Source organism: Mirounga leonina, unplaced genomic scaffold (genome assembly GCF_011800145.1).
Source record: "Mirounga leonina isolate KUSES-001 unplaced genomic scaffold, KU_Mleo_1.0 Mir_173, whole genome shotgun sequence".
Classification (NCBI taxonomy): Eukaryota; Metazoa; Chordata; class Mammalia; order Carnivora; family Phocidae; genus Mirounga; species Mirounga leonina.
Window position 1 is genome coordinate 85582540 of NW_023270447.1, and position 26313 is coordinate 85608852.

Sequence of the window (26313 nt, forward strand, 5' to 3'; positions counted from 1 at the left end):
GGAATTAAAGAAATCAGTTCTTGACAGATAAATGTTCAATCCGTGTTGGTGATGATTTTAATATTACTATTCTTATATCCCAGGGGCCTCTCAGCCTTTCCAGGGTCCGTGTCTCTAGTGGCCGAGGACAACTCCACGCATCCCCTCCCTCAATAGATGTGTGATTCGGGCAGGTTAGGGCACCCTGTCTTCTGCTGTCCCCGCCCCCAGAGCCGGCGGATTCGCTTTCGGTTGGGCCCTGAGGTCCGGGGATGGTGACTCTGGGGCTAGCAGTAGATGTCGCTGTCTTTAGTCCCCAGCTGTGCCCTCCACCTGGTCCTCACCAGCAACACCCATCCGTCCCCTCTCAGAGCTTCCCAAAGCGAGAGAAATGGCCTGGGGAGCGTAGCGATCTGCAAAGGTGTCTTTTTTCGCGCCCACCCCAAACCGAAGGGAAGCGGCGCGACGCAGTCTCAGCCTCCTCGGGCGCGGGCATCTAGGCGCCGAGGCCGGGCCCCGCCCCTCACAGGCCCCGCCCCTCCGGCTGCCGCTCCCTCCCGCCACCACGGTTGGCTGCGCGGGGGAAGTGGGCGTGGCCGGAGGCGGTCACTAGGACCTGCCGAGGGCCGCGGACGTCACCGAGCGGCCTCCAGGCCCCTGGTTGAGCGGGAGGCGCGAGCGGTCGGGTCGGTGGTTTCCCGCGCTGGGGCCGGGCCCCGAGCCGGGCCCCGAGGCCGGAGCCGGTACCGGGGGAGGGGAGAGGGGCAGGGTTCTCTCCGAGGAGGTTTCCGGCCAGGAAGAGCGGGGGGGAGTCTTATTCCAGCCTAGTTTCGCTCTCCGCGCGTCCCATTTTACGCTCGTGGGCCTGCGCAACCCGCTGATCCCTCTGTGGCCATGCCCTTTTTGCGAACACAGCTCTGGCCTTTCCTACCCACCGAGGCGGCAGGGCGAGAGGGCCAGTAGACAGGCTGATCGGGGCGCAACTGATGTCCCCGAGCTATGTTGCCAGCGTGGGGGGGGTCCTTTCTAGCCGCCCCGATTCTGTGTGAAGGGGGGGCGTCCTGCCCGGATTCCCCCCAGACGGAGGGGAGGGGCAGTGGAGGCGGGCGGACCCTGCGGCTGCCTGGCCCCTTGGAACTAGCCCCCACTGCTGCCCCACTCCCTAGGTGGCGGTAAGGATGACCACACTCACGCGCCAGGACCTCAACTTTGGTCAAGGTAGGGAGGCGGAGCCTGTGGACCCGGGGTGGGGGGCGAGGGAGGGCCTGGGCCGGCGGGCTTTCCGAGCTCACTGGCTTCTGTCCCCTCGCAGTGGTGGCCGACGTGCTATGCGAGTTCCTGGAGGTGGCCGTGCATCTCATCCTCTACGTGCGCGAGGTCTACCCGGTGGGCATCTTCCAGAAGCGTAAGAAGTACAACGTGCCTGTCCAGGTGAGCCCCCACGTCTGGGCTGGGGCCACTGGGTCACCCCCGAACCTCAAGGAGGGTAGAGGGTGGATTTTTGAACCGTCCTCCACTTGCAGGCTCAGCCCCTCTCCCCCTCTTCTCCCCAGCGGCCTGGCCTTGCTTTCCAGTTCCCAGCCGCAGCTGACAGCCTGACAGCCTCCCACCCCTACTGCAGTTTTCTGTCCCCTCTGAACTCGAGTTCCCTTTGCCCCAAGTTAGAGACCAGGCCCTGAGATCAGAGTTGCCCCTGGGGCATGGTTGTATTTAAAAGAGCTCCTGAGGCTGGTGAATGGTTGCTTTGAGGAGGTGATTCGTATAAACCTCAGGTACCTTCTCTCTGCCCCCATTGTAATGGGTTGTCTTAGGTCAAAAGGCAGACAAAGCAGTAAATATATGTTCCCCTGTCCCCACTCTCTAGAAGGGCCAGCCCCTTAGAAGGCACTCAGTAAACGTTAGAATAAATGAATGACCCAATACCGGAAGGTGGTGGAAGCTTGAAGGATATACAAGGAAAAGGAAAACAGAATAGCATTTACTGAGCACCTGCTGTGTACTGGGTGCTTCTCTCACTCCTCACTTTGTCTTTACGAGATCTTCCACAGATGAAGTACGTAAAGCTCAGAGAAGTTAAGTGATTTACCTGAGGCCACGTAGCTCTTAGTTCCAGATTCTCAGTGGTTTTTTTTTTTTTTTTAGGTTTTATTTATTTATTTATTTGATAGAGAGAGACTCAGCGAGAGAGGGAACACAAGCAGTGGGAGTGGGAGATGGAGAAGCAGGCCTCCTGCCGAGCAGGGAGCCCGATGCGGGGCTCGATCCCAGGACCCTGTGATCATGACCTGAGCCGAAGGCAGACGCTCAACAACTGAGCCACCCAGGCACCCCCAGATTCTCAGTTTTTAAAAATTGATTATATTTTTGGATCCCTTCTCTGGGAAAAATGCCTACATGCCCAAATACACACGATTTAGGGACTTCTCAGCTTCTGGAGGAGCCCACGGACCCCACATTAGAAACCCCCAATGCTATATTAAGTGCTAATGTTGAGACTAAATTCTTATCTTCTAACTTCTCCCTCTCTCTGGATAATTCCAGTTCTTAGCCCCATGATGGGAAGTCAGTGTCCTGGGTGGGGAGCCCTAGGGAACTGCTGGCCTCCCTCCCTGGGCTCCTGGAGGGGTGTCGGGTGGTTTCCCCGTTGGTGCTTCGGGCCTCATGAGCCATCATGGGGTTGTATGCAGATGTCCTGCCACCCAGAGCTGAACCAGTATATCCAGGACACCTTGCACTGTGTCAAGCCGCTCCTGGAGAAGGTGAGGGCACCAAGTCCCCCAGCCCACCTCCCCCCGAGTCTGCTCCAATGCTCCGGGATGGGGTGATGCTGGGACTGTGCGGGGTCCGCATGACTCTACACCCAAAAGCCTGTCTCCTATATCCTGGAGACCACCCCTGCCCAGGGACAGACCTCAGGGCACGGGAGCCACATTCGTGTGTGCTGGGCCTGGGAGCCCTGGTTAGTGGAGTTGGCTGAGTGGGGCCTGCCCCAGAGGGTTCTGGGTTTTTCCCCACATCTGTTTCTCTCCCCGTCCCCAATTTCTGTCTGGGCTTGGCCCCTCAGAATTTCCTCCTTCTGTTTTGTCCTGCTCTCTGAGATGTACCCCCATGGGGCCAGGTGTCCTCTCCCCTCTCAGTCTGTACCACTCATGCCAGGGGGTGCCTACTTGAACTTCTCAAACCTTCTGGGCTCTCAGGGACCCTTAGCCTCGAAGCTGAGTGGGGCTGTGAGTGTGCCCTTCCCATCCTTCCTTGGGCAGGGAGGTGGTGGTGGTGGGTGGGTTACCCTGTTCTGGAGTAGGGGATTCCTGTCCTTGCAGAATGATGTGGAGAAAGTGGTGGTGGTAATTTTGGACAAAGAGCACCGCCCAGTGGAGAAATTCGTCTTTGAAATCACCCAGCCTCCATTGCTGTCCATCAGGTAAGCTGCCTCTCCCTGGTCTTCTGGCTGGTTGGTGTGAGGTCCCTAGAAACAGCCCTCACGCTCACCCCTTTAGGGCAGCCCCTGAATACCTTGGCTTGGTCCACATTCTCAGGTCCCTCCTTGGCTGCACCAAGCTGCCTCTCTTCCTTCCTGCCTTTCAGAGCCCCTCTGAAAGCCCACCTCCTCCAGGAAGCTTGGTAAAGAGAACGGCAAGGCACGCCATCCTAACAAGGCCTGTTAGCGGCTGAGCCACGGCTGGCCACCCAGTGCTCTCCCTGTAACCTCTGTGATGTCCACACCTGGAAAATCATAGGGTTGCTAAATGGCTAGTCCTAACCTCATTTTATAGATGGAGAAACCAAGGACCAGAGAAATGACATGAGCTACCCAGGATCACCCAAATGGTGGCAGAGCCAGGACACAGACCCAGTTTTCTGCCTTCCCAGTCAAGCGTCCAGTCCATAGGCAACCAGAAGCTGCCCTTGGGCAAGGGTATTGGCTGGTCAGGGCACTGGAATCTTTCTCCACTTGCTGTGTAGCCTCGGGCAAGCCCTGTCCATTCCTGGCTTGGTGTCCTGGGGTATGAAGAGGCTTGGGCTGTGTCCTTGTTCTCAGCCTGGGCTGCATATTAGAAGGACCTACAGGGGCTCCCTATGGCCCATTTGGACTTAGTTTGGGATGGGACTTGACATTGGTTTTCAGCTCTCCAGATGATTTTAACTGTGTAGACAAGATAGGTAGCCAGGCGTTTAGGAGCCAACACACTCAGAAGCAGAGAGGGGCTCTGGACCCCCGGGGTCTGCTTCCAGGGTTGACTGCCTGCTGGTGGGAGGGGGCGCCAGTGTGATGGGACACCCTCCTTTTCTCTTCCCAGCTCAGATTCCCTGCTGTCTCACGTGGAGCAGCTGCTCCGAGCCTTCATCCTGAAGATCAGTGTGTGTGATGCTGTCCTGGACCACAACCCCCCAGGTGTGCTCATCCCCACGCCCTCATCCTCGGGCATGCCCACAGCTCCCTTGGCTTGGTGTGCGTTCTCAGGGCCCTACTTAGCTGCAGCAAACCGCCACTCTTCCTGCCTTTTAGAACCTCTCTGAAAGTCCACCTCCTCCAGGAAGCTACCCTGATTTCCACCTGGCTTCAGTCTCCCGACTGACCGTGTCTTGTCCTGGCACTTGGTTTCCACTCTTCTCCTCTGGGGGGCTGCCGAGCCAGCCAGGGAGGTGGGAAGAGGCTACGCCCAGTGGCGGGCATGAGGTGGCCCGGCCCTGACCAAACTCTTGCCTCTTCAGGCTGTACCTTCACAGTCTTAGTGCACACGAGAGAAGCTGCCACTCGCAATATGGAGAAGATTCAGGTCATCAAGGTGAGATGAGACTGGTCAGGGAAGCTGGGCAGGGCGACAACAGCTGGGAGGCTCTGAAAACCAGAGTAGGCAGGGCTGTCGCTGACAGTGCCCTCATTACCTTGCTTATGGCAGTGCCTGGCATCCAGTGGCTTTTTGTCGTGTGTTAACTGTGTGGCCACGTGCTTGTCATTGGCCCACCTGGGCACTCAGCATAGAGGAGGGTGGAGCCTCGTCCTGGGGCTGCCAGCTCAGCGGCAGTTCTCGGGGGTGGGGTGGGGTGGGGATGGTCTTTGCCCACCAGTTTCAGAATTGGTGCTTGGGCCTGGTTAAATCACTTGGGTTCCCAGCCCAGCTCGGATCTGTAGACTCGGCCTCTCAGGAGGAAGAAGCTGGACATCTGTCATGCTGGGAGTTCCCTAGTGATTCTGCTGCTCCCCGAAGTCTGAGGACCCCAGCTCTGGAGAGGAGAGGGGGTAGCGAAGTGAGGGCAGGCCACGGTCTAGCCCCCTTTCACCCCCTTCCTTTGGTCCCCTCCCTAGGACTTTCCCTGGATCCTGGCAGATGAGCAGGATGTCCACATGCACGACCCCCGGCTGATACCACTAAAAACGATGACGTCAGACATTTTAAAGGTGAGCTGCATGGGGACCTGGTAGGCTTTACTGAAGGTATGCTGAGGCCTTGCCAGAGGCTTATGTATGGCTCAAGGCTTGGAGGAGATGACCAGGGAATACCTGGTATAAGGCAGGTATTCACACACAACCCCAACCTTCGGCAGAGATCTGTCTGCCAGGGGCTTCTGGGCCCTCCTGAGGAGGTGCCGCGGCCGTCCTCCTGACCTTGGCTGTGTATTCCTGCCTACCAGATGCAGCTCTACGTGGAAGAGCGAGCTCATAAAAGCAGCTGAGGGTGTGCCTGCCCCCACCATGGATGCTACAACTGTTGGACATTGGGGGCCCCCAGCCTCGGGAAGTGCTGTAGGGCCACCCTGATTCCAAGTGCTCTTATTGCCTCTGTGTATGGACCACCCACCCTCCCGCGCGGCACTGCTCAGGTCTGGTTGCCTTCATGGAGAAGCTCCCCCCAGGAGGGCAGGGAAGGATGCTCGGACCTTGATTTCTTACCTCCGCCTCCTGGGATTTGGCCGGCCAACACTGTTTGTCTCAAATACTGTGCTGTGATTTGCTTCAATAAAGGGCCCCAAGGGCAGAGCTGGGCTGTCACTAACTGGAGTGGGAGGTACAGGAACAGCCAAATTAACCTGGGAGGAGGGGCAGCTTCGCTGCCAAAGTGCCAAGGGCCCCCACCACTAGACCCAACCCCAGGCTGGTTTTACTGAAAACATTTATTGTCACAAAATGTCAGAGCATATGACAGGGAGTTACCACAAACTCCCTGTGGTGGGTTTGCCCAAGGTTGGAACTGGGGCAGGAGCTCCCGGGGCAGGGGCCCTCACTGCCCACGACAGGCTCAGCTGGAGGGGACCTTTGGAAGTTGGTGGCCCAGACAGAGGACGGATGAATGGCCATCAGATGACAGACTGTCAGAAGGGCCTGTGGAGACGAAGTGAGGAGGGCGGGCGGGCAGCCTTCTCCTGCCCCTGCATGGTCTCAGGCTGAGCTGTGGAGGGGGCCGGGTCCCTGGTCATCTTAGGGCTGATAGTGATGCTGCTGTTGGTGATGCGGGGCCCGTACCAGCCTGCCCAGAACTGGGTGTCCTTGCCCCCATGCTGGAAGAGGATGTGGCGGACCCCTGAGGGGTAATCCGAGAAAGTGTGGGAGACCTGGGAGGAGGGAAGAGGAAGAAGTGATCACGAGGACTGGGGAGGGGAAAAGATGGGGTGATCACTCCACTGGAGAGGGGAAAGGGGAAGCGCCAGGTCCTGCAAGGGAGAGCCAGGCAGGCTGGAAGGCAGGGGCTCCGAGAAGTGGGTGGCGAGGGGCAAGCAGGTGGGGCCTCACCTCGGTCCACTTGGCATTGTTCCACTGATCGATAGTCACGGGCGGGGGCTCGAAGGAGGCCAGGACGATGTAGTTGTCTGAGACCAGCTGGACTCGGATGTGGTAGGTACAGCCACAGTCTGCCCTGGCAGCGAACCTGGGAGAGGGTGGGGCTCAGGACTGTACACCCCCGGACAGAAGGTGACCCTGGAGGAGGGCAGGCAGCAGACCCATAGACTGGCGCTCTGAGTTGGATTGCCCTGCTCTGCTCCTGAGGCCCAGCTGTGCCCCCGGGGTGAGCAATCTCTGGGCGGGGCCACATCAGAGCAAAGTGGCAACCCTTCTGGGTGTCCAGTGAAGACGTCCCCTTAACAAAGCAAAAGGCGCTCCACAGAGATAAGATCCTGGGCTGTGGGAGCTGTGCTTCCTGTACGTGATAACGGATCTGACTGGGGATTCTGGGAGATTCAAGGGGTGGCCTGTGTGATGGGGGCTGGTACAGAGCTCACCCTCTGCTCAGCCCTGCTGTCCACCCCTCTGCAGCTCTGCACGCTCCTCAGACCCCACCCCTTCCCCTTAGAGTGGTGGCCCTGGGGCCTTGCACAGCTCTGGGCACAGAGCAGGAGCCTGGGAAAGAGCTGAGGGATGCACAGTGAAGGGACTAGGGGAGGCAGATGGGCAGAAGGCGTGGGAGTGAGGTCCAGGGAGGCTGGGTCCTGCTGCCTCTGTTGCTCTAGTACCTGTTTGTGACAACTTATCTCTAGGCCTCAGTCTGCCCATCTGTGAGCTGGAATTAGCATTTGCTGATGCAGGGTGGCAGGCCAGGAGGTGCGGAATGAGCAAGTGCTGGCTCCTGGGGCAGCCCCTACCCTAGGACACCGCCGGGCACAGAGTGGGCACTGCCTATAGGTGTCCGCAGGAAGAGGGAAGGATGCAGAGCATGGCCCGAGCCCCACTCACCAGTCCTTAACCTCGATTTCAGGCCGGAATGTGTCTAGCAGCTCCTCCCAGTAGCCCTCGGCCTTGAGGTCCACCAGCTGGGACTTGAGGCACATCCTGTGGAGCAAAAAGGCTTACATTCCCGGGTGTGCTTTGCATGGCCAGGCCCCAGCAGTGTCCCCTGACTGCTGCAGGACCGCTGCCTCTGGCTGGCGCAGGGGCTCTGACCCACTTGTGCCTAGGTGGCACGTGATCCTAGTTCAAGGGCCCCGATGAGGGCACCTCCGTGAATTCCTGTTCCTAGATGAGGAAGCTGCACACACCTCTGACTTACCCTAATCACCCAGTGGCTCCCAGCGCCCTCAGATTACTACCCACCCCCCCACCCCCCGCCACTGCTATTAATCCTGGCCACTGAGTACTCCTGCTCATGGAAAGCAGACGCTGAGCCCGTCTGGGAACCACTTTCCTCCAGCTGCACAGGGAGGCCCTCACTTAGGCCTGAGATTTGGCAAAAGGAGTCCTGATCCCTCTCCCCCTCAAAACCACCAGCTCGGTTGTTTATCTTACTCAAAAGATGTGACAAAGTACTTCTTGACTTTGGAGTCCGGAAAATTTGTCCCATGGTCTCCAGGGAGGCTCTCCACCCTCCAGTGGTCTCCCCCATTGGAGTCAATTTGCCAGGATGTCATATCCTCTAGGGAAAAACAGAAGCCGAGGTCAGATCTCCTGTGTAAATGTCCAGTCCGGTCCTGCCCACCTGGGCCAGGGAGGGAGGAAGGGGGTTAAGGCAGGGTTTGCTCATGCTCACATCTCAAGGGTGCACCCCAGCTGTGGCTCAGAGCACCCCTACAGAGTGCCCTTCCTCTAACACGTTTCCACCTGTCCCTGCCATATCAGCTCTGATCTGGGACCCTCCCCCTCCCCCTCCCACTCTGTTCCTGAATGGCTTGACTCCTAGCATGAAGCTGGGGGAAAAAAAAAGTATTACCAAAAATTCTAAACTAGCCTTTCCTTCCTTTCATGTTGCTGAGGGGCTCTGGGAAATACCAAAGTTTCAGTTCTCAAAACAGGAAGTTATGAAGGGCCTGTGATATATTTCTGTCCTTGGTGACTAATGTCAGTTTGTCCCAATGCAGACCACTTACTTGATGACTGACATTTCCCAACACCCTAACTAGCTAACTGAGATCCGAGGGGGCCCAAGGACTGGTTTTCTGGGTTTGCAGCTGTGCCAGCCCTGACCCCCTCTGCCCAGGGTGGGAGGGATAACTGTGAAGGTGGGCATCCTTGGTGCTGGTGGCACGCAGGAACCCCGTATTCGTGATCCCCACCAGGTTGGCTTGTAGGTTCTGGTCTCCCCCTTCAGACTGAGCCAAGAGGACCTTAAAAAAACCCAGCAGTGTTTCCCTGCCAAGGCTTTCCAGAACAATCACCAAGGGAGCTTTTCCAAATTGCTCCCTCTCCTACGAGCCCACACCTATTCCCCGGGTGCCCTGGGGCCTGCCAGGAGAGAACCAGAGGAGTGACACAGAAATCCAGGAGTGGGGCTGTGCCTCGCTTAGGCCCAAGGAGAGATCCAAGCAAGGCCGGACTGATGGCTGCCAGCCCCCAGCCCAGTGCACATCCGGGCTGCAGGGGGGCTCTGTGGAGCTGTGTGAGCTGAGCTGGTGGCCCGGCTGGGCAGCTTCTGAGTGGAATCTGGGGCAGGCAGAGAGACGGAGTGTCTGAGCCACGGTCTATGGGGCCTCTGAGAGGGGCCTGAGGCCCTTCATCGGTCAGGACCAGGCCCCGGCAACTGGGCAGTTCCAGACCTTTGGGTAGGATCCTCACCATGGCCTAACACTCCCCATCTATAAAATGGAGCCAACCCTACTTATTTGGCCAACTCCCCAGGTCCTTGTGAGGATCAAGAGAGAAAATCGACACGACAGGGACTCTAAGTGTACAAACTATGCCTCTGTTAATTGTTGCCGTAGCCCAGCAAGAAGCCTGGTGGGCAGTGGGTGCTCAGTGAAGGAAAAAGACCCTGGCAAGTACAAGAGAACATTACAAGTTAAACAGGGGCCTCAAATGATGTGATTGCAGTCACCTCTGGAAATTCTCCTTTCCTTCCTCTGGGTAATGGGGACAGTGGGAGGATAATGACATTTGTGAAGCCCACAGCCGGGTGAAGTCCTCAGCCGGGTGAAGTCCAGCGCCTGGTACAGAGGACGCCCTCCAAACATGTCAGGCAGCTTAGACTGAGCTAGAGAGGGAAAGGTGAACGTGCAGTTTGTTCATTCATTCAACAAACGTTTTTCGAGCACCGGATGTGTGAAGGCGTCATTGTGGACACTGGGTGTAGAGTGGCAAACAAGACCCATTAGGCCCCTGGACCTTGGAGTTTGTAGCAGAGAAAACAAAAACAAAAACAAAAACCACGAGATACAACAGGCAATTACAGGTTACGAAAGTGCTACGAAGGAACTAAATGGAATGGACAGGATAGAGGTGGGGGAGCACAGTCTCCAGATGGGGGCCCAGGGCAGGTGTCTGAACTGAGACCTGAAGAATGAGGAGGAACCAAGAGCGTGTGGTCCGGTGTCAGGGGTGTGAGAGAACATTCCAGATAGTGTGGGAATCGCAGGGGCAAAGGCCCTGAGTTTCAGGAAAAGGGAGGGAGCCAGCGAGGGAGCCAGCCCGGGGCAGCCCCCAGCCCACCTTCAGCACATGGGTTGCGCAGGAGGTTCCGGCGGAGACTGCACAGGAAGTAGAAGATCTTCCAGTCGGCCACGGGCTGGTCCCAGTCCTTGGTGATGAAGCCGTCCCGCAGGCACTTGCGCTTCCAGAGCGTCACCAGGTCAATGAGGTCTCGCCAGAGGCTGCAGACCAGGCGGCAGTGCAGAAGTAGGTGGTGGGCGGGCACGTGCGTGAACAGCTCCAGCAGAATGTTCTCGGGGAGCTCGTTGATGCTGACTAGGGCCATGGCTGGTGGGGAGGGAGCGGGCGCCCACAGGCCTGTGAGGGGCAACAGTGGTTATGAGCCCTGACCAAGGAGGTGGAGCCCTCAGATTTCCAGGGACCTGGGCCGGGGGCTCTTCATCCTCTTTCTTTGGTGAAACAAGAGGGGCTGGAGCCTTCTTCCAGGACAAAATATGGAGCAGTCACACACGTTGCACACATTTGGAAGAGTGTAATAAAAATGTTAATAAAGACTTTAGGCGTTAATATTTAAAGAGGCCCCCCATCCCCTTGTTAAAAAAAAATAATCGCTTAATTTTAAGTTGTTGGGCCCAGTGAACTGGCAGACCTTGCCGAGGCCACGCTGTTGTCTGAGCTCTGCAGGAATTTGTGGTCAGGTTATTTTAGTGCTGGGAATTCAGTTAGTCTGGGGGTGTAATAAAGATTTTACATTCTACGTCACAGCTTCATTAAGTCATTTAGCTAGTGCTAAAACCAACTTCCTCTCCCCAAATTGCTCACATTGGCCTGGAAGCCAGATGTAATAAAACACCCCAGTGAGGAGCGCCTGCCACTCCATTCTGGTTGGGGCATCAGGCCAGAGCCCACTTTGAAATGCTCAGAAACTGCAAAGCCGATTAACGGACCCTCAGCAAGACTGCCGGGGGGTTGAATCCTGGCTTGCAGTGGTTAGCTGGGGAGCCGTAGCAGGAGCAAGCAACTGTCCCGACCTCAGCAGGGCCGGGAGGACTGAGTTAGTACAAGTAAAGCATTTAGCACCCGGCTGGCAGAAAAGTGCTCCAGAGCATCATTACTTCTACTCTAAGGTTGGCGCGAAAACACTCTCCAATGGTTGTAGTTAGCTGCCCCCAAGAACACCTTCCTCCCTCTACACCTGAGTTGCACAAGGGTTTTGGAAAATTTACAGTGCCACCACCCTGGCCTGAATCTAGATCTCTAAGGGGATCCCCCAGGTGGGGGTGGGGTGGGGGAAGGCAGGCCAGCCACTGTCACTCAGATGGGCCTCATCTGTTCACAGGTGGGAGAGGGAGGGAATATTCCCCTCCCACACCTACAGTCTCTGAGGAGGCTTCTCATTGTCCATAGAGACTTGGCCAAAGAAGCCCTCCACAGACTTCTCAAAGCTACCATCCCAGCAAAAATGAGAGTGGGCGCATCCTCTGGCTCCTGCCCAGGCAGGAGCATTTCAGCATGGCAGAGAACAATAAATAAGGTGCTTGCACCTTGTGCAAAAATGCTATGACGGTAAAAACTCCGCGTGGCTAGGTCTTCTGCTTTTTCAGGAGGAACTCTGAACAATTTCGAAAATACAAAACCTGTCAGGTTTAAAGTGTTGGCAACTTCTAAAAACACTGTCTAGGCCAAATAAAAGTCGCTGCGTCAGAGTTAGAGGCGACTTAGGTACGAAGAGCTCCCCGCCGAGGCGTCCAGAGTCTGGTCTCTGGGTCTGGTCGCACGTTATCAGCCTCCTTAGTTTCTGCCGTTCTTGGGTCTAGGGCGAAGCCTGACTGCGCACGGATGGGGCATGGGGTGAGGCCTCCCCCCCACCACCCCGGGGGTACCTGTGCTTCCCACATGCCCGGCCCGAGTCGCGACCTTCTCAGCGACCCCTGCAGGCACGGTTACTACGCCCATTTCTCGAGAGCAGAAGCTGAGGCTTCGGAAAGCCCGTCCCAGGACCCGCGGGCGTGGGGGTGCCGGGAGGTCCCAGATCGGCCCTGGGCCGGGTCGCCACCAGTGAGGTGTGTGGCCAGGGTGTCGCTCCCAGGAAGCACTTCCGGGAGTCGGAGCCAGAGCCGGGCCGTGCGGGATCCTGCCCTGCGCGTACAGCGCGCCGCCCGGGCCCCCACCCCGCGGCCCCGGACTCCCCGGCCGCGGGAGACTGCGCCGCGGGCTCAGTTAACGCCCCGCCCCTCCTTCCCTCGCCCCCGCCCTCCGGGGTCAGACGCCCAAGCCCTTCCCGGTCCTGTCGCGCCCTCCCCCCCCCCGCCCAGCCCGTTCCCCAGCTGGGCCGCGACCTGGACGCGGGACCTGACGCCCGGCGGGACCGGACCTCCGGGTCGGCCTGGAGCCTGCAGCCCTCGCTGCGCCGTCCGCTGTCGCCCCGCCCCGTGTCACGCGCCGCGCTCGGGCCGCCCCCCTCGGGCTCCGGGGCCGCGCCCACCGCTTTGCCTCGCCCCGCCCACAGCCTTCTTCAGCCGGCCTCCCGCTTCTTCCGCTGCTGCCGGGGCTGCGCGATGGACTCCCCGGACCTCGTAGCCTGAACCTGTCTTCCCCTCCAGGTGATCGGCGGCTCAGCAGCAGGGTCCCACCGCTTCCCTTTGCTTTCTCCTCCCTCCGGGAATTCCGAGCCTTCTCCTAACCTAGTCTCCACCTCTGCGCGAGCCACTCCGAGGACTCTTCACCAGTTTCCTCCGCTATAGGGAGGGAGGCGGGCTTCTCTCCGGAGGGTGATTGCTGAAACTCCGGGCTGGAGCCTGGCTTTCACTAGGGCATGGCCTCGGAGACCTCAGTTTACTCAAAGGTAAAAACCTCTCTGCGTTTTTGTCATGAATTCCTTTCTTCCTTCAACAAGTAATCATCAAGCATCTACTTAAGGCAACCAAAAAGGGTTGTGCAGGCTGTGCACTGCCCAAGGATGCCGGGCCCAGGCCACCTTGTTAACTCGCCAGGGTTGCATCTCCCCCAAGGGTGTCTTTTGCTAACTTACATACAGCTAGTGAGTGGTGTCCCTGCCATGGCTGAGGCCCTAATCCAGCTCACTACTGAGATAATTAAACAGTACATTGAGCACCTACTGTGTGCCATACACCGTTCTAAATGCTTTGGCTTCATCTAATGTCAGTAAAGCACTTGGCAGAGTAGGTGAGACACCAGAGAGCAGTGCCTGCGAGAGTACTGTTGGCCCAGCATGAGGTGTATCCAGGGGCCACCCAGATATCCCCCCCCCCCCCCCCCCGCCGCCGCCGCCGCCGCTGCCGCCGGCCTTGTGGCCCCGCCTCTGGAGGAAGCTCACAATACTGGAGGGCTGCAGGGGTGAGATGTTGGCAGCTCATTAAGGGGTCTGTACTGGGGCTCTGGTCCTGCCATAGTCTGGCTCCTGAAATGTCAACCATTCCCTGCACCTTGGACAGAAGCTGCACAGGCTCACCTTCTGCAGGTCCAGGGCAGGACTTCCTATGAAATTTGCCTTTCCTCCCAGAAACCACAGGACACAGTTGGGCTAGGAACACCTTTTATTTAGCTGCATGCAGCAGGGGCAGAATCCGAGCACTGGGGTCCTTCCAGCAGGAGGGAGAGGTAGGAGTGAGGTTGGGCAGGGTGGGGAGGTTCAGGAAAGGCAGTTCCAAGGGTGGGATAGGGCATTTCAAGCCCCAGGGAAGCTGGTCGAGGCATGGAGGTGGACAGGTGGTCCTTGAAAACTACCCACTCACCTCATCCAGGGCTTGCATGCCCCATTCTTAGAATCAGGGTCTAATCCTTCCCCTCACCTGCCCTGGGTTATCATGCATGGGATTCCAGGGATCTTTTGGAGATTCTGCCCCCACCTGATACCCATCTGACTTCTGGGGCTTCACTGACAGTAAGGTCAGTCCAGACCTGGCCTGGCCCCCACTCCATCTTGGCCCTGCCCATCTCCGACGACGCCTGAGCCTCTGGGTCCAAGTCGCCTCTCCGAGCAGGCGAGCAGAGCAAAGAGCTTGGAAGTGGCAGAATGAGGCAGAGGACAGGCCAGCACAGCCCCTCTTCAACTCCCAGATCTGTCTGAGCTCCATGGTCACCTCCCAACATCTGCACTATGCAGGGCAGCCACAGGCTTGCCAGATGTCCTGACTGTCCCTGCTCCGAGGGCCCCCAATGGAGACAGGGAGAAAGGGCCCAGGAGGGGAAGGTAGAGACACACATCTAGGTTGGCATCTGAGCTTGGAGACCACTCTTGGAGGAGCCTGGGAGAACACCTTGCACCTCCCCAACCTCAGGGGCCCCATCTCTTAAAGGGGTTGACACAGGCCTCCCCTGTCATCACTGGTTGAGACCTGGGGCCTAGAGCACTGGCCCCCCCTTGGTGTGTGAGGGCCGCACAAACTGAGAGGCTCCATAAAATAGGCAACTGTGGGGCAAGGATGAACTAGGAGGTCTGGGGGAGCCTGGTCCCCCTCCCCTTCCCTAACCCAGCCCTTCTCTGACAGCAGTCAGGGTTTGGCGGATCAGGGCTTGGGGGGCGTCAAGGCAGGGGAGGCCCGATGGTGATGCTGCTGTTGGTGACCCTCGGGCCGTACCAGCCGGCCCAGTAGTGAGTGTCCACGCCGCCGTGCTGAAACCAGATGTAGCGGACGCCGGGCGGGTAGTTGGAGAACGTGTGAGAGACCTGGCGGGGGCGGGGGGGGGTAGGGGGAGCGGGGACAGGTGGAAGGAGGGAGAGAGGTCAGGAAGGGGCCAAGATCTTAGTGCTGGACAAGGAGTCAGCAGAACTGAGTTCTAGTCCTAACTCTGTGATTTTGGGCAGGCCACTTCTCCTCTCTGCCTCAGTTTCCTCATCTGTAAAATGGAGCAAAATCCTCCCGGGGCCACTCCCAGGATTACCTAAGTACAACTCAAGGGAACTGAAGGGAACTGAAGGAAACTCTGCAAACTGCCCAGAGATGTCCACTACGGTCATCCCTGGACACATGTGGCTATTTAAGTTGAAATTAATTAAAATTAGATAAAATTAAAAATTCAGTTCCTCAATCACAGCAGAAACTGGCTCTTTTAAGCATTCCATAGTCACACGTGGCTACTGACTACCGTCCTGCACAGTTGCAGAACAGACCGTCTCTCTCATTGCAGAAAATTCTACTGGACAGCACTGGTCAGACTGGCAAACTATGGCTCAGGGCTCACGGCCTGTTTTTGTAAATAAAGTTTTATTGGAACACAGCCATGTCCATAAAGCTGCTTTCACCACACAATGGCAGAGTTGAAGAGTGGAGTAGTTGTGACAGAGACAACTCGGCCTACAAAGCCTAAAATATCTGCATCTGGCCTGTTAAGAAAATGTTTGCGGCCCCCTGGTCTAGATAGTAATAATAACCGATATTATAACTAATAACAGTCAACCTTTTTGAACATGGCTTTACCAGCATCATTTCAGAGCCTGAGCGGCTGAGGCCCAGGTCAGAAGCAGCAGAGCTGGGATCTGAACCCAGGCCTGTTTGACTGCAGTCCTGGCCTTGGGCGATATGCCACCTGCCCTCTTCCTGGCCCACATACCTCCCTCCACTTGGCATCGCTCTTCTGCTGGATCGTTGCCGGGTCTGGCTGGAAGGTCCCCAGGGGTGCATGTGCTGACGACAGGAGCTGAACACACAGCTGGTACTTGGACCCGCAGTCTGGCCTGGCTGCGAACCTGTGGGCAGAGGGAGGGCCCATCAGGGCCTTGGAGATGGGGGGCAGGGTGGGGGTGGGGCGCCTGAGTAGCAGGCCCCCCTCCCCCAGACCCTCGCCCCAGGCACTCACCAGTCCTTGACCTTGATGTCCGGCCGTGTGGTGTCCATCAGCTCCTCCCAATACCCTTCGGCCTTGAGGTCCACCACCTGGGACTTGAGGCAGGTGCTAGGGGCGGGCAGAGGGGTGGGAGGGGCTGGGGCTCAGCACTAGGGCACTGGGGGGGGGGGGGGCGAAGACTGCCCTTCCCAGAGCAGGAGACCCTGGGGTGAAGTGACTTGGGTTTCCCCCCAACCCCAACAGTACCCCAGCCTCAGATCTTACTAATAAGAAGTCACGAAGTATTTCTTGACCTGGTCATTGGGGAATTCCTTCCTCTGGTCTCTAGAGAGATCCTCCACCTTCCACTCATCACCTCCATTCACGTCCAGGCTCCAGAATTCAAAGCCCTCTGGCCAGAAAGCAGAATTCACATCATAGGGAAGCACCCCCCCCCCCCAGTGGTCTCTTTCTTGCAAGTGCCCCTTCCTCCCAGATCCTCTCTCTGGATCTCTGTAGCTGCCCTCAAGCCCCATGCTGTGGGACACCGTGTGGGACACTGCAGATCAATAGTGGCCGTCTTCTATTAGATGCTTCCTGTGTGCCCAGCATCATGGTAAGGGATTTCCACTGGGAATCCCAAGACATGTGACCATGTGGATGACCAGATACCTTCTGTGATGGAAAACGCTCTGACACCAGCCAGACAGATCTGATCTGGGGCTAGTCCCAGCTCTACCAGTACTGGGCTGTGTGACCTTAGATAAGTTGCTTTCCCTCTCTGAGCCTTGGTTTTGTCCTCTGTAAACTGGAGTTAAGAACAAGAGCTGGCAAACTTTTTCTGTAAAAGGCCAAAATACTGTAGGTTTTGTGGGCTACATACTATCTCTGTTGCAGTCTCTCTCTCTCTCTCTTTTTTTAAATAACCATTTAAAACTGCAAAAACGACTTTTAGCTTCTGGGCCAGATTTGGCTCATGGACCACAGTATGCCAACTGCTGGTCAAGAACACAGCTTTTGGGGAGCCAAGTGAGGCAGGCATCTGAAAGCTCTGGACAGCTTGGAGTCATTTCATTATCATTTTGCTCCAGAATTTGGCCCACATCATGGGAAATGAGGCACCCATCTCATCCTAGTGTTGAGGCGATGAGTTACGCCACAGTAAGGGGAAAAGGGAGCTCTAGATGATGTAGAAGTTTCGTTTTACCTGTTGTTGTAATATGCTGGAAAGAAGACTGGATCTCTCATTCTTCCATAAGTAAAGTCCCCTTTGCACTCTGGGGCAGTCCTAGGAGGCCTAGCCCTGGAGTCTAGGATCTAGGCCCACAAATTATGGCTCTGACTTCCTGGTCTTGGGTCTTGGGCACAGGTAGTCCCAACTGGCCAACAGTCCCTCTCCTAGGACAGGTCATTGGGGAAATGAGGGTGGAATACAAAAATGCCACTCTTGGCCTCAGTTTGCCCATCTGAAAAATGGGAGCACTAACAGCACCTACCTCTTAGGATTATTGAGAGAGGATTAAAGGAGTTAAACCATCCAAAGTGCCTGGCTCACAGTAAGTGCATAATGAAAGTCAGCTGCTATCATGACAGTGTGTGCGTTGGGGGCATGCCAGACCCACTCTGCACCCCACCTTCAGCACATGGGTTGTGTAGGAGATTCCTGTGGAGGCTGCGTAGGAAGTAGAAGATCTTCCAGTCGGCCACGGGCTGGTCCCAGTCCTCGGTGATGAAGCCCTCCCGCAGGCACTTGCGCTTCCAGAGCGTCACCAGGTCAATGAGGTCTCGCCAGAGGCTGCAGACCAGGCGGCAGTGCAGAAGTAGGTGGCGGGCGGGCACGTGCGTGAACAGCTCCAGCAGAATGTTCTCGGGGAGCTCGTTGATGTTCCCCACGGCCATGGCATGTGGCTTCTGGACGCGCCCCCCCTGTGGTTATTGAAAAGCTGCACTAGAGACCGGGCCCCCTCCCCAGAACTGAGTATTTGCCATTTATGATCTCAGGAAATTCACCGTGCCTCTCCGAGCCTCAGTTTCCTCCTCTGTAAAATGGGGCCAGGAACGGTACTAAAATGGTTTCAAATGACCTGACACAGCAGATGCTTGATAAAAGGTGATTGATTTGGGGGTGCCTGGGTGGCTCAGTCGGTTAAGCCGCTTGCCTTGGGCTCAGGTCATGATCCCTCTGCCCCTGCTCATGCTCTCTTGCTCACTCTCTCTTTCTCAAGTAAATAAATAAAATCTTAAAAAAAAAAATAAAGGTGATTGATTTTACTGTCACCTCCCAGCAGCCTCTAACGACGCTAAGGAGACACAGACAGAGGACAGAGAGTCTTCTCTGATTCTAGAGCAAGCCTTTTCCAATGGGCCAGGCTTTAGAGTGTAAGTAACAATGCGCAGGACCGCAGAACCGTCCAGCAAGTCCTCAAACGGAGGAGGGAGAAAGGTTGGGGGCAGGGGGATGATTATCATTGTCTCCGACGGAGGTCCAAAGAGCTCAAGAGACCTTCTCAAGGCCACAGAATAAATGATCTGCCCGGTTGGGACTCGAGAGGGGGTGGGCGACGGGGAAAGGCCTTTCCCATACTCCCACCTCCACCCCCGCGGCTGGGCTTCAGCCTCAGGATCCCCGGCGCGCCTGCAGCCTTCCCACCTCGCGTTGTGGCCTTAAAGTGCCCCCCAAAGCCGGGGCTCGGACCCCTGGGCATCGATTAGCGACCCCAGCCCGGGTTCTAGCCTCTGTCGCCGCTCTCGGCCGCGCCGCGCAGCCCCCGAGGCCTGGGCCTTGTCTGCACCCGGCCTCGCTCCACGCACTGCCCGGAAACCGCCCAGTCCGCCCGCCCGCGGATCCCTGGCCCGCCCGCGTCCCCACCGCGGAGCTCCCCGCGCCCACTCCCCCGCGTCACCTGCGCTCGGCCGCCGCGGCGCGGTCCCTCTCAGCGGTGGGGCTGAGCGGGCCTTGCCTGCCAGAGCTGGAGCGTGCGGCCCCGCCCCGGCCCGCCAGACCCCGCCCTTGCCCCGCCCCCGCCCCTCGGCCCTCCCCGCGCCGTAGGAAAATTACCTGGGGGGGGGGGGCGCCGGGAGGAGCCTCCGCCCCCCTCCCTCCTCCAGGACTGCGCGCCCCGCACCCTCCACCTGACCCAAACTCGCTGCCCCCTAGCCTCCACCTCCCAGCAGCCACCCCTGGAGGGAGCTGGAAGACGCCCCAAATCGGATTCCCTCCCCCCATTAAAAAACCCGACTCCCGACCTTTCCCAGCCTCCCGGGGCCGCCGAGGAACCGGTAGCCTCAGGCCTGGGGCCGACCGCTCCGGACTGCGGGGCGTCCCGGCGCCGGGCCAAAGGCGGGGCGGGGGCGGAGGCGGGGGCCTTTAAGAGGCGCGGCCAGCCGGGCCCGACCTAGACGCGGGCAGCGCCTGGACTCGCCGCCGCCGCGGGACTCTGGCAGCCCCGCAGCCCCGCAGCCCCGCAGCCCCGCAGCCCCGCAGCGCTACGGCTCCTCCTCCTCTCAAGACCGCCCTCCGCAGCGATGGACGGAGACGGTGAACCAGGTAGCTGCCGCCACCCGGATCCACTCGCTCAGCCCGGGAGGGGAGACCGGGGCAGGCGGGCGACTGCTACAGAGAGGGGACATCAGAGAGCGAGGGGGTCCCCGACACCAGGCGCAGCAAACTTTCACCCAAGCAAAGCCCTTGAGACAGTCTTAAAAGAGCGCAGCCCTCTGTCTGGCTGGAGGCCTCTAGAGGTGACAGGCTCCTGGGTCCTATTTACCAGGGAAATAGCATAGGAGTAATCCCACGTTCCCGCCTGTCAGCTTCCTAGGGTCTGTTGGGTCTGGGTCTGGGACCCATCTGGGATGTAGGAGGCTGCAAGCCTTTTTCTTCCATCAACTTCTTTCATTTGTCAGCTCTTGCCCTTGAGCTGCCTGTATCCCCATAGATTTCTTGGGGTTACCGGCCTCTCCCCACCCCATCCCACTCTTCCTCCTGGGCTCCCTTGGCTGGAGGGGCTGCTCTTCAACTGGGTGGCTGGTTGCCCAGTGGGGATCAGGCCAGCCGTGAGGGAGAGTTGGGGCATAGCTCTCGCCTGTGCTCAGGGCCCTCAGAGACTGCCCAGTCATCTTGTCTGGCACCAGAGACCCCCCCACCCCATTCCTTGAACTCCCTACTGAGCCTCTAGGGGTTGTCTGCTGAGTCAGGGTGGGAAAAAGACCTACCTGCAGATTCCCCCACCCCTGCCCCATCGGGCCCATCTGAGAGTGGGCCTTGCTTTGAGCAGGCCACCAGAAATATTGATGCACGCTCAGGAGGCCAAACCCCTCTCCTCTAGCCCTGAAACTCCCAGCTCCTTCAGCCCCTGCTACCCATCCATGACCCCCTTGCCACACCCTCTATAGGGTCCCAGAATGGGTTCCTGCGTTTTCCCAGGGCTCAGCTATTCCCTGGACTCCAGGGCCCAATGCAGGTGAGTGAGTCAGCCTGGGAGGCAGCTTCCAGGGGCCAGATAACTTTCCGATGGCAACAATGTGGAGAGTTGTGTGTGCTGGAAAGGGGGGGCGGGGACTGTAATCAGATCTGGGGCCTGGAGTGCCAGGCCTGAGGCCAGAAGAGGGGACCGGGCAAGGTGCACCTTTCGGGGGAGCATCAGGTGTCCAGCAGGGCCAGGGCAGGGCAGGGGGAAAGGTGGAGAGGTGAGGACACTGGGCCCAGCTCCCCAGAGAGCTGTGGGCAGCAAGACAAACGGGTGATGTGGCTTTGGGGCCTGGCATTTTCCTCTCTGCACACCCATTTTTCCTGGGCGAAGCTAGTAAGCCTCTCGGGGGCCTCAGTTTCTTCTTGGCAAAAAAGAAAGGGTAAACCCCCACATCATAAAGATGTCGCAAAAAAAAAAAAAAAGCTATTAATGAAGGAAAGTGTTATGCTCAATAAGATTCACTAAGTAAGATTTATGAGGACTGACTGTGCTCTGGGTTCTGAAGAAGAGGTACACCCTGATTCAGTTCGAGGGTCTGACTGCAGGAGGAGAGACATACCGCATGTGGTGGGGGGAGGTAAGCACTGACAGGCTGGGGTCCTGGCAACACACAGACTTGGGTCTAGGCCCTGCCTGTTTCCTCCCCCAAGGCTCGGCCTGTTTCTACCACCGCCTGGGCTTTCCAGGCTGTAGCCCTTAGGACCCCCCCCATCCTAGCTCTGAGAGCACTGTCCCTCCTCCCCCATCATCCGGAGTGGCCCCATCTCCTCGCCACCGTGTCTTCCTCCTCCTGAGACACTGTGTGCTCAGTATCTGCTTACTTAAGATTTTGATGGTCCAGCTGAGGCCGGCTGGGTTCCAGGAGACCGCCCAGCCTGTAGCTCCTGACATCTGCCCCCTCCTTACGATTTAGAGTGCCCTGGCCCCCTCCTCAGGGGATCGGAACATCAGCGCTTGTTTGAATGGCCTGGCCCAATGATTACTCCCATTCACAGATGAGGAAACGGAGGGCCAGGGGTAGGTAAAAAAGCTAGTGAAAGGACCTTCGTTTCTCCAGCATTTATTATATCTCCTTGTTCCGTATACCTGCTCTCTTCTAGCGAGCCCCCACGTCATACAGCTGTGGCTGGCAGGGGGTTCCAACCCCTGTGCTCCCTTCCCTTCAGCCTCAGATCGCCACCGCCCTGCCCTCGTACCAGTGGTGTAACATTTGGCGAGTCAAAATCAAACTCATAACGGTGCCTCCAAAGTCAATACATTATTTTATCGAGGGCACGGTGGTTAATGGTGACTCTGGAGCTGGACTGCCTGGGTTCAAGTCCAGGCTCCGACCGCTCATTTGCTGTGTGATCCCGGGTGGTTTCACCTCTCTACGCCTCAGCTTCCTCATCAATGAAATAGCAATGGCAGTAGGAACAGCCTGGAAGAGATGCTGTAAGGATTTAGAGTAAAGAAACTGCTTAGAACAATGCCTAGCTCTTGCTAAATGCCCAGGAAACATTAGCTGCTGACAGTGTGCCAGGGAGGGTTCCAGACCCAGTTCCTGCCCTCTCACGCTCAGTCTGGTCCTGAGAGAGGTGTTTATAAGCCAACACACGCTAGGACAAGAGCTAGGAAGGACAGGAACTCCAGAGTGGGAAGATGTCGTGGTGGGAAGTCTGGGAGCACTCCCCGGAGGAGGCGAGGGGAGCAGGGATCTCAGGGGGTCGTGGTAAGGCTAAAGGAGTGGATGTGTGATACATGGAGTCAAGTTCGTGCCATAGATGGATGCCCTTATAGGAATATTATCAGTTGCTGGTGTCTTCTCAGGTTTACTAGCCCTGCAGGGACAACTGAGGCCTCTGAGGCCACTCTTGGGACGGGGCTGGTCTGTGGCCCTCATCCCGCCCCTCCCCCTTGGGTGGACCTCCTCCACTGGGCACCAGTCTCAGGGCGCAGAATCTTGGGGCCCAGCTGCGGATTGCCCGAGGCTGGGTGGGAGGCAGATAGCCGACACACGGGGGTTCTCAGGCTCGGAGGGGGACAGTCTGAGCGGAGTCACAGCGCCCCACCCCCGCCTGCAGAGAGCGTGGGCCAGCCGGAGGAGGTGAGCCCGGAGGGGCAGCAGGAGGAGGCGGGCGCGCAGGAGGCGAGCGCCGGGGAGGAGCGGCCCGAGGAGGAGGAGGAGGAGGAGGAGGAGGAAGAGGCGGCGGCGGCGGCGGCGGAGGCGGCCGCGTACCTGGCGGAGCTGCCCGAGCCGCTGCTGCTGCGCGTGCTGGCCGAGCTGCCGGCCGCCCAGCTGGTGCAGGCCTGCCGCCTGGTGTGCCTGCGCTGGAAGGAGCTGGTGGACGGCGCCCCCCTCTGGTTGCTCAAGTGCCAGCAGGAGGGGCTGGTGCCCGAGGGCGGCGCCGAGGACGAGCGCGACCACTGGCAGCAGTTCTACTTCCTGAGCAAGCGGCGGCGCAACCTGCTGCGCAATCCGTGCGGGGAAGGTGAGGGGCTCGGCGAGCTCAACTTGCCCTGCTGCAAAATGGGCCGGAACAAGGCTAGCCCGCTTTGGAGGGCTCAGTGAGATAAAGCCCTGGAGCAATGCTCTGCAGGGTGGCCCCAACACATACTGTACGTGTGGTTGCCTCCCTGGCTGCCTGTTCTCTGGGGGTCCCCTTTCCCAGGTCCTTCCCCCCTCAGCGAGCTGGGGCAACACCGGCCCTCGGGAGGACCCTCCCAGGAGGGAGAGAGGATCTGGGGACGGACAGGAAGGGCCTCCCGTTCTACCCGCACCATCACCTGCCCAGCCCACCGTTCAAGTCCCACGTTGCCCAGCCCTGCACCCCCTCCCCCCAAACTATAGGAGCAAGGGCCAGCCCTGCCACACCCTCAGCAGGGAGTGGGTGACCAGGGTGGGGCTGTCGTCTTCCTACAGAGGACCTGGAGGGCTGGTGCGACGTGGAGCACGGTGGGGACGGCTGGAGGGTGGAGGACCTGCCCGGAGACTGTGGGGTGGAATTCATCCACGATGAGAGCGTCAAGAAGTACTTCGCCTCCTCCTTTGAGTAAGGAGAAGGGGGATGGAGGGCAAAGCGAGGGAGAGGGGTCGCCACTCCCTCCTAACTCCAGTTCCCCAGGTGGTGTCGCAAAGCGCAGGTCGTTGACCTGCAGGCTGAGGGCTACTGGGAGGAGCTGCTGGACACCACTCAGCCGGCCATCGTGGCGAAGGACTGGTGAGCAGCCGTGGGGATGGGCCAGGACTGTGGGGAAGGGAAAGGGGACGGGGTGAAGGAGGGAGTGTGTGTGTGTGTGTGTGTGTGTGTGTGTGAGGGGCAACTTGGATCCGCTGCCCTGTCCCACGGGCCGCTGCCTCCCAACTCTAGTGGTCGTGGTCACGTGGGCCAGGGGTTTTCAGGAGAAGGTGGAACTCCTCCTCCCCTCCTGATTTCTAAATGTTGGCAATCAAAAAAGCAAAACGTGTCACTGTGGGCTGGCTTTAGCCTCAGAGTTGGGTCTGGCCGACCTGGGGTGTAGTCGTTGGGTTAGGACCTTGCGCGAGTCCTTTCTCTCTGTGGCCTCAGTTTCCTTATCTGTAAAACGGGGACCTTGGTAGTACCGGCCGGCGGGGTCGGGCGGAAATGAGAACCCGTGTAGCAGGCCCGGCCCACAGTAGCGGCTCAGCAGGGCGCGGCCGGCACTCGCTCCCTCCCTCGGGGCAGGTACTCGGGCCGCGGCGACGCCGGCTGCCTGTACGAGCTCACCGTGAAGCTGCTGTCGGAGCACGAGGACGTGCTGGCCGAGTTCAGCAGCGGGCAGGTGGCCGTGCCCCCAGACAGCGACGAAGCGGGCTGGATCCAGGTGAGCCTGGAGGCTCCGGGTGGCGGGGCGGGGCGGGGCCTGGGGACGAGGGGCGGGGCTCGTGGAAACCCCGCCCACGGAACGAGGGCGGGGCAGACGTGGCGGAGAGGTGTGGAAGAGGAGGACCCAGGCTGAGAAATCGAGGGGAGGCTAGAGGCGGGAAAGTGCGCCGGGGTGGGGTGGCTGGGTGAGGCACCAGGGCCCTAACCTGACCCTCCTACCTCCACTCCCCAGATCTCGCACACCTTCACCGACTATGGGCCCGGCGTCCGCTTTGTCCGCTTCGAGCACGGGGGTCAGGACTCCGTCTACTGGAAGGGCTGGTTCGGGGCCCGGGTGACCAACAGCAGCGTGTGGGTGGAGCCCTGAGTGACCCCCTTTCTCCAACCTCACCCACCTTGGAGGGGCAGAGGTCTGGGGTACATAGGTCTTAGTCGTTAGCATCCTCACTTTTACCATCCTCACCCCCCACTTCTCTCTTGCCCCATACTCCAAGCCCAGCCCCCACACTGCGAAGGAGGGGTTTTGTTGGCACATATTTGCATCTGGAAAATAAGATGGGTGAGGGTATGGGCCTGGGCTGGGCCCACCCCTGAACCTCCTGCACCTAGTACCGTGCCTGCCACAAAGTGGGCGCTTAATAAATATTATTTGTCCAAGGAAGGAATGAATGAACAAACGGACGAATGAACACCTCTCCCTTTGCATCCTTCTCTGTCTCCTGAGGGCCCCTGGCCCGGCCTGGAAAAATACTTGGTGGGGCTCCAGCTGCTCTGATTTCCAGGGGCCCTTGGGCCCATGCAGAGCCAGCCAGGCCTGGGCCGGCTGGACAAAGGCTGGGATTGTGAGGGCGAGGAGTGGGGAGCTGGGCCTGGCGCCTGACTGACACCCAAGCTGCCCAGAGGCCAGGACAGGGTGTGTGTGTGGGGTTGTCCTCCAGGCCTCTCTGGATCCCTTGATCCCCATCCCGTTCCTTTCTGAGGGCAGGATCATGGGGGGGGGTTGGCGGCACCTCATCTAGAATACGAATTCTCCTGGGCCCAGGGATGGATGCCAGTGGCCCGGGTGGGGATGGGGAGATGGGGAGGGTGGCTGGGGGAGCAACGTGGTGTCCCTCTTAGCTCATGCGCGCTTCATGTCATCCTCTCGGGCCTGGTGTTGGATTGAACAGGAGTCATTTGCATCTTGTCTTTGGTCTTTTTCCAAGCCCTACCCAAAGGCTGGCCCCCAGCACTGGTTTGAGCGGAAGGGGCAGGGTTGTGGTGCCCGGCACTCTTTCTGGCCTCCCCAGCAGCTCTCACACCCAGCCCTTCCCCAGGATGCTCAGCTGCTGGTCCTGGGGGTGGACTGAGGGTCTCCGCACAGCTGCTCTCCTCTTGGAAATGGTGACCAATAAAACCTCAGTGGCCCTCCAGCTTTCCTTTGATTCTGAGCCCTGGTGCCACCTGCTGGTCAGATGGGATTGCGGGGTTTAAACTGGGCCAGCCTGCACTTGTTCACTGGTTCATTCATTCATTCCCCATTCCTGAAGCCCCAGCCCTGGGGCCAGGCTCTGTGCAGGGCCTTGAGATTCCAGGGATGAGGGAGACACTCTTTGTCCCAGGAAGATGGGGTGCCCTGAGAAGAGATATCCAGTGTCCTGGGGGGGCTCTAGCTAGAGTCCCAGCTCTGGGGTCATCCTCAGTCTCTCTTAGAATTCCCAATCTGAAGGTGGAGGCAGAGCCCCTGCCCCATGGGCATCCTTAGTCCTTTCTAGGGGATCTCACACATTCTGGTGGGGAAGGCACCGTCCACAATTACCTGAGTTGCCGATCAGGGGAATTGATGCCTTGATGGGTTTGATGAAAGCCATGGAGGAAGAGGGTCACCCCCTGTGAGTTTCCATGAAAGAGTAATAGGCAAGGTAGTGCTCTGGGGTGATGGACTAGGATGGGTATGTGGAGAGCCCCATGAGGGTGAGTT

General features: G+C 58.5%; 4 protein-coding genes across 9 annotated transcripts; 2 read left to right on the top strand and 2 right to left on the bottom strand.

Moving 5' to 3' along the window:
- Positions 1-613: 613 nt before the first annotated feature.
- MAD2L2 (mitotic arrest deficient 2 like 2) lies at positions 614-5957 on the top strand. 2 transcript variants are annotated; one of them, XM_035019793.1, is made up of 9 exons: positions 615-722; positions 1146-1197; positions 1292-1410; positions 2667-2738; positions 3300-3400; positions 4278-4372; positions 4693-4766; positions 5288-5380; positions 5614-5957. In XM_035019793.1, exons 2-9 carry the CDS (start codon positions 1158-1160, stop codon positions 5653-5655), a joined length of 636 nt encoding a protein of 211 aa, XP_034875684.1. In that variant the 5' UTR covers positions 615-722; positions 1146-1157; the 3' UTR covers positions 5656-5957. The 2 variants fall into 2 exon arrangements, with proteins under 2 accessions (XP_034875685.1, XP_034875684.1); XM_035019794.1 differs by lacking the exon at positions 2667-2738 and having other exon boundaries at positions 614-722.
- Positions 5958-6075: 118 nt separating this feature from the next.
- FBXO6 (F-box protein 6) lies at positions 6076-12696 on the bottom strand. The gene is made up of 6 exons (XM_035019792.1): positions 12610-12696; positions 10331-10627; positions 8198-8324; positions 7649-7744; positions 6710-6845; positions 6076-6531 (listed from the first exon to the last, which is right to left on the bottom strand). Exons 2-6 carry the CDS (start codon positions 10593-10595, stop codon positions 6292-6294), a joined length of 864 nt encoding a protein of 287 aa, XP_034875683.1. The 5' UTR covers positions 10596-10627; positions 12610-12696; the 3' UTR covers positions 6076-6291.
- A 1113-nt stretch (positions 12697-13809) lies between these two features.
- On the bottom strand, positions 13810-19384 carry FBXO44 (F-box protein 44). Of its 5 annotated transcripts, none has more exons than XM_035019796.1 (6): positions 19304-19384; positions 17692-17983; positions 16343-16469; positions 16091-16186; positions 15845-15980; positions 13810-14960 (listed from the first exon to the last, which is right to left on the bottom strand). In XM_035019796.1, the coding sequence occupies exons 2-6, from the start codon at positions 17954-17956 to the stop codon at positions 14817-14819; spliced, it is 768 nt and encodes a 255-aa protein (XP_034875687.1). In that variant the 5' UTR covers positions 17957-17983; positions 19304-19384; the 3' UTR covers positions 13810-14816. The 5 variants fall into 5 exon arrangements, with proteins under 5 accessions (XP_034875687.1, XP_034875689.1, XP_034875686.1 ...); XM_035019798.1 differs by lacking the exon at positions 19304-19384 and adding an exon at positions 18961-19044 and having other exon boundaries at positions 16372-16469; XM_035019795.1 differs by lacking the exon at positions 19304-19384 and adding an exon at positions 18961-19044.
- A 144-nt stretch (positions 19385-19528) lies between these two features.
- Positions 19529-24963, top strand: FBXO2 (F-box protein 2). Its single transcript, XM_035020249.1, has 6 exons — positions 19529-19604; positions 22590-22997; positions 23429-23558; positions 23631-23726; positions 24213-24351; positions 24586-24963. The coding sequence occupies exons 1-6, from the start codon at positions 19583-19585 to the stop codon at positions 24718-24720; spliced, it is 930 nt and encodes a 309-aa protein (XP_034876140.1). The 5' UTR covers positions 19529-19582; the 3' UTR covers positions 24721-24963.
- The last annotated feature ends 1350 nt before the right edge of the window (positions 24964-26313 follow it).

Bases quoted from the DNA above. Each gene is read 5' to 3' on its own strand.
- MAD2L2 (XM_035019793.1), top strand. From the start codon at position 1,158: ATGACCACACTCACGCGCCAGGACCTCAACTTTGGTCAAG. The intron at 3,401-4,277 runs GTAAGCTGCCTC...TTCTCTTCCCAG, and splicing joins CCTCCATTGCTGTCCATCAG to CTCAGATTCCCTGCTGTCTC. The intron at 4,767-5,287 runs GTGAGATGAGAC...TCCCCTCCCTAG, and splicing joins AGAAGATTCAGGTCATCAAG to GACTTTCCCTGGATCCTGGC.
- FBXO2 (XM_035020249.1), top strand. From the start codon at position 19,583: ATGGACGGAGACGGTGAACCAG. The intron at 19,605-22,589 runs GTAGCTGCCGCC...CCCCGCCTGCAG, and splicing joins GGACGGAGACGGTGAACCAG to AGAGCGTGGGCCAGCCGGAG. The intron at 24,352-24,585 runs GTGAGCCTGGAG...TCCACTCCCCAG, and splicing joins ACGAAGCGGGCTGGATCCAG to ATCTCGCACACCTTCACCGA.
- FBXO6 (XM_035019792.1), bottom strand. From the start codon at position 10,595: ATGGCCCTAGTCAGCATCAACGAGCTCCCCGAGAACATTCTGCTGGAG. The intron at 8,325-10,330 runs GTGGGCTGGGGG...GTTTTTCCCTAG, and splicing joins GCGCAACCCATGTGCTGAAG to AGGATATGACATCCTGGCAA. The intron at 6,532-6,709 runs GTGAGGCCCCAC...CCCTCCTCCCAG, and splicing joins ACAATGCCAAGTGGACCGAG to GTCTCCCACACTTTCTCGGA.
- FBXO44 (XM_035019796.1), bottom strand. From the start codon at position 17,956: ATGGCCGTGGGGAACATCAACGAGCTCCCCGAGAACATTCTGCTGGAG. The intron at 16,470-17,691 runs GTGGGGTGCAGA...CTTTCTGGCCAG, and splicing joins ACACAACCCATGTGCTGAAG to AGGGCTTTGAATTCTGGAGC. The intron at 14,961-15,844 runs GTATGTGGGCCA...CGCCCCCGCCAG, and splicing joins GCGATGCCAAGTGGAGGGAG to GTCTCTCACACGTTCTCCAA.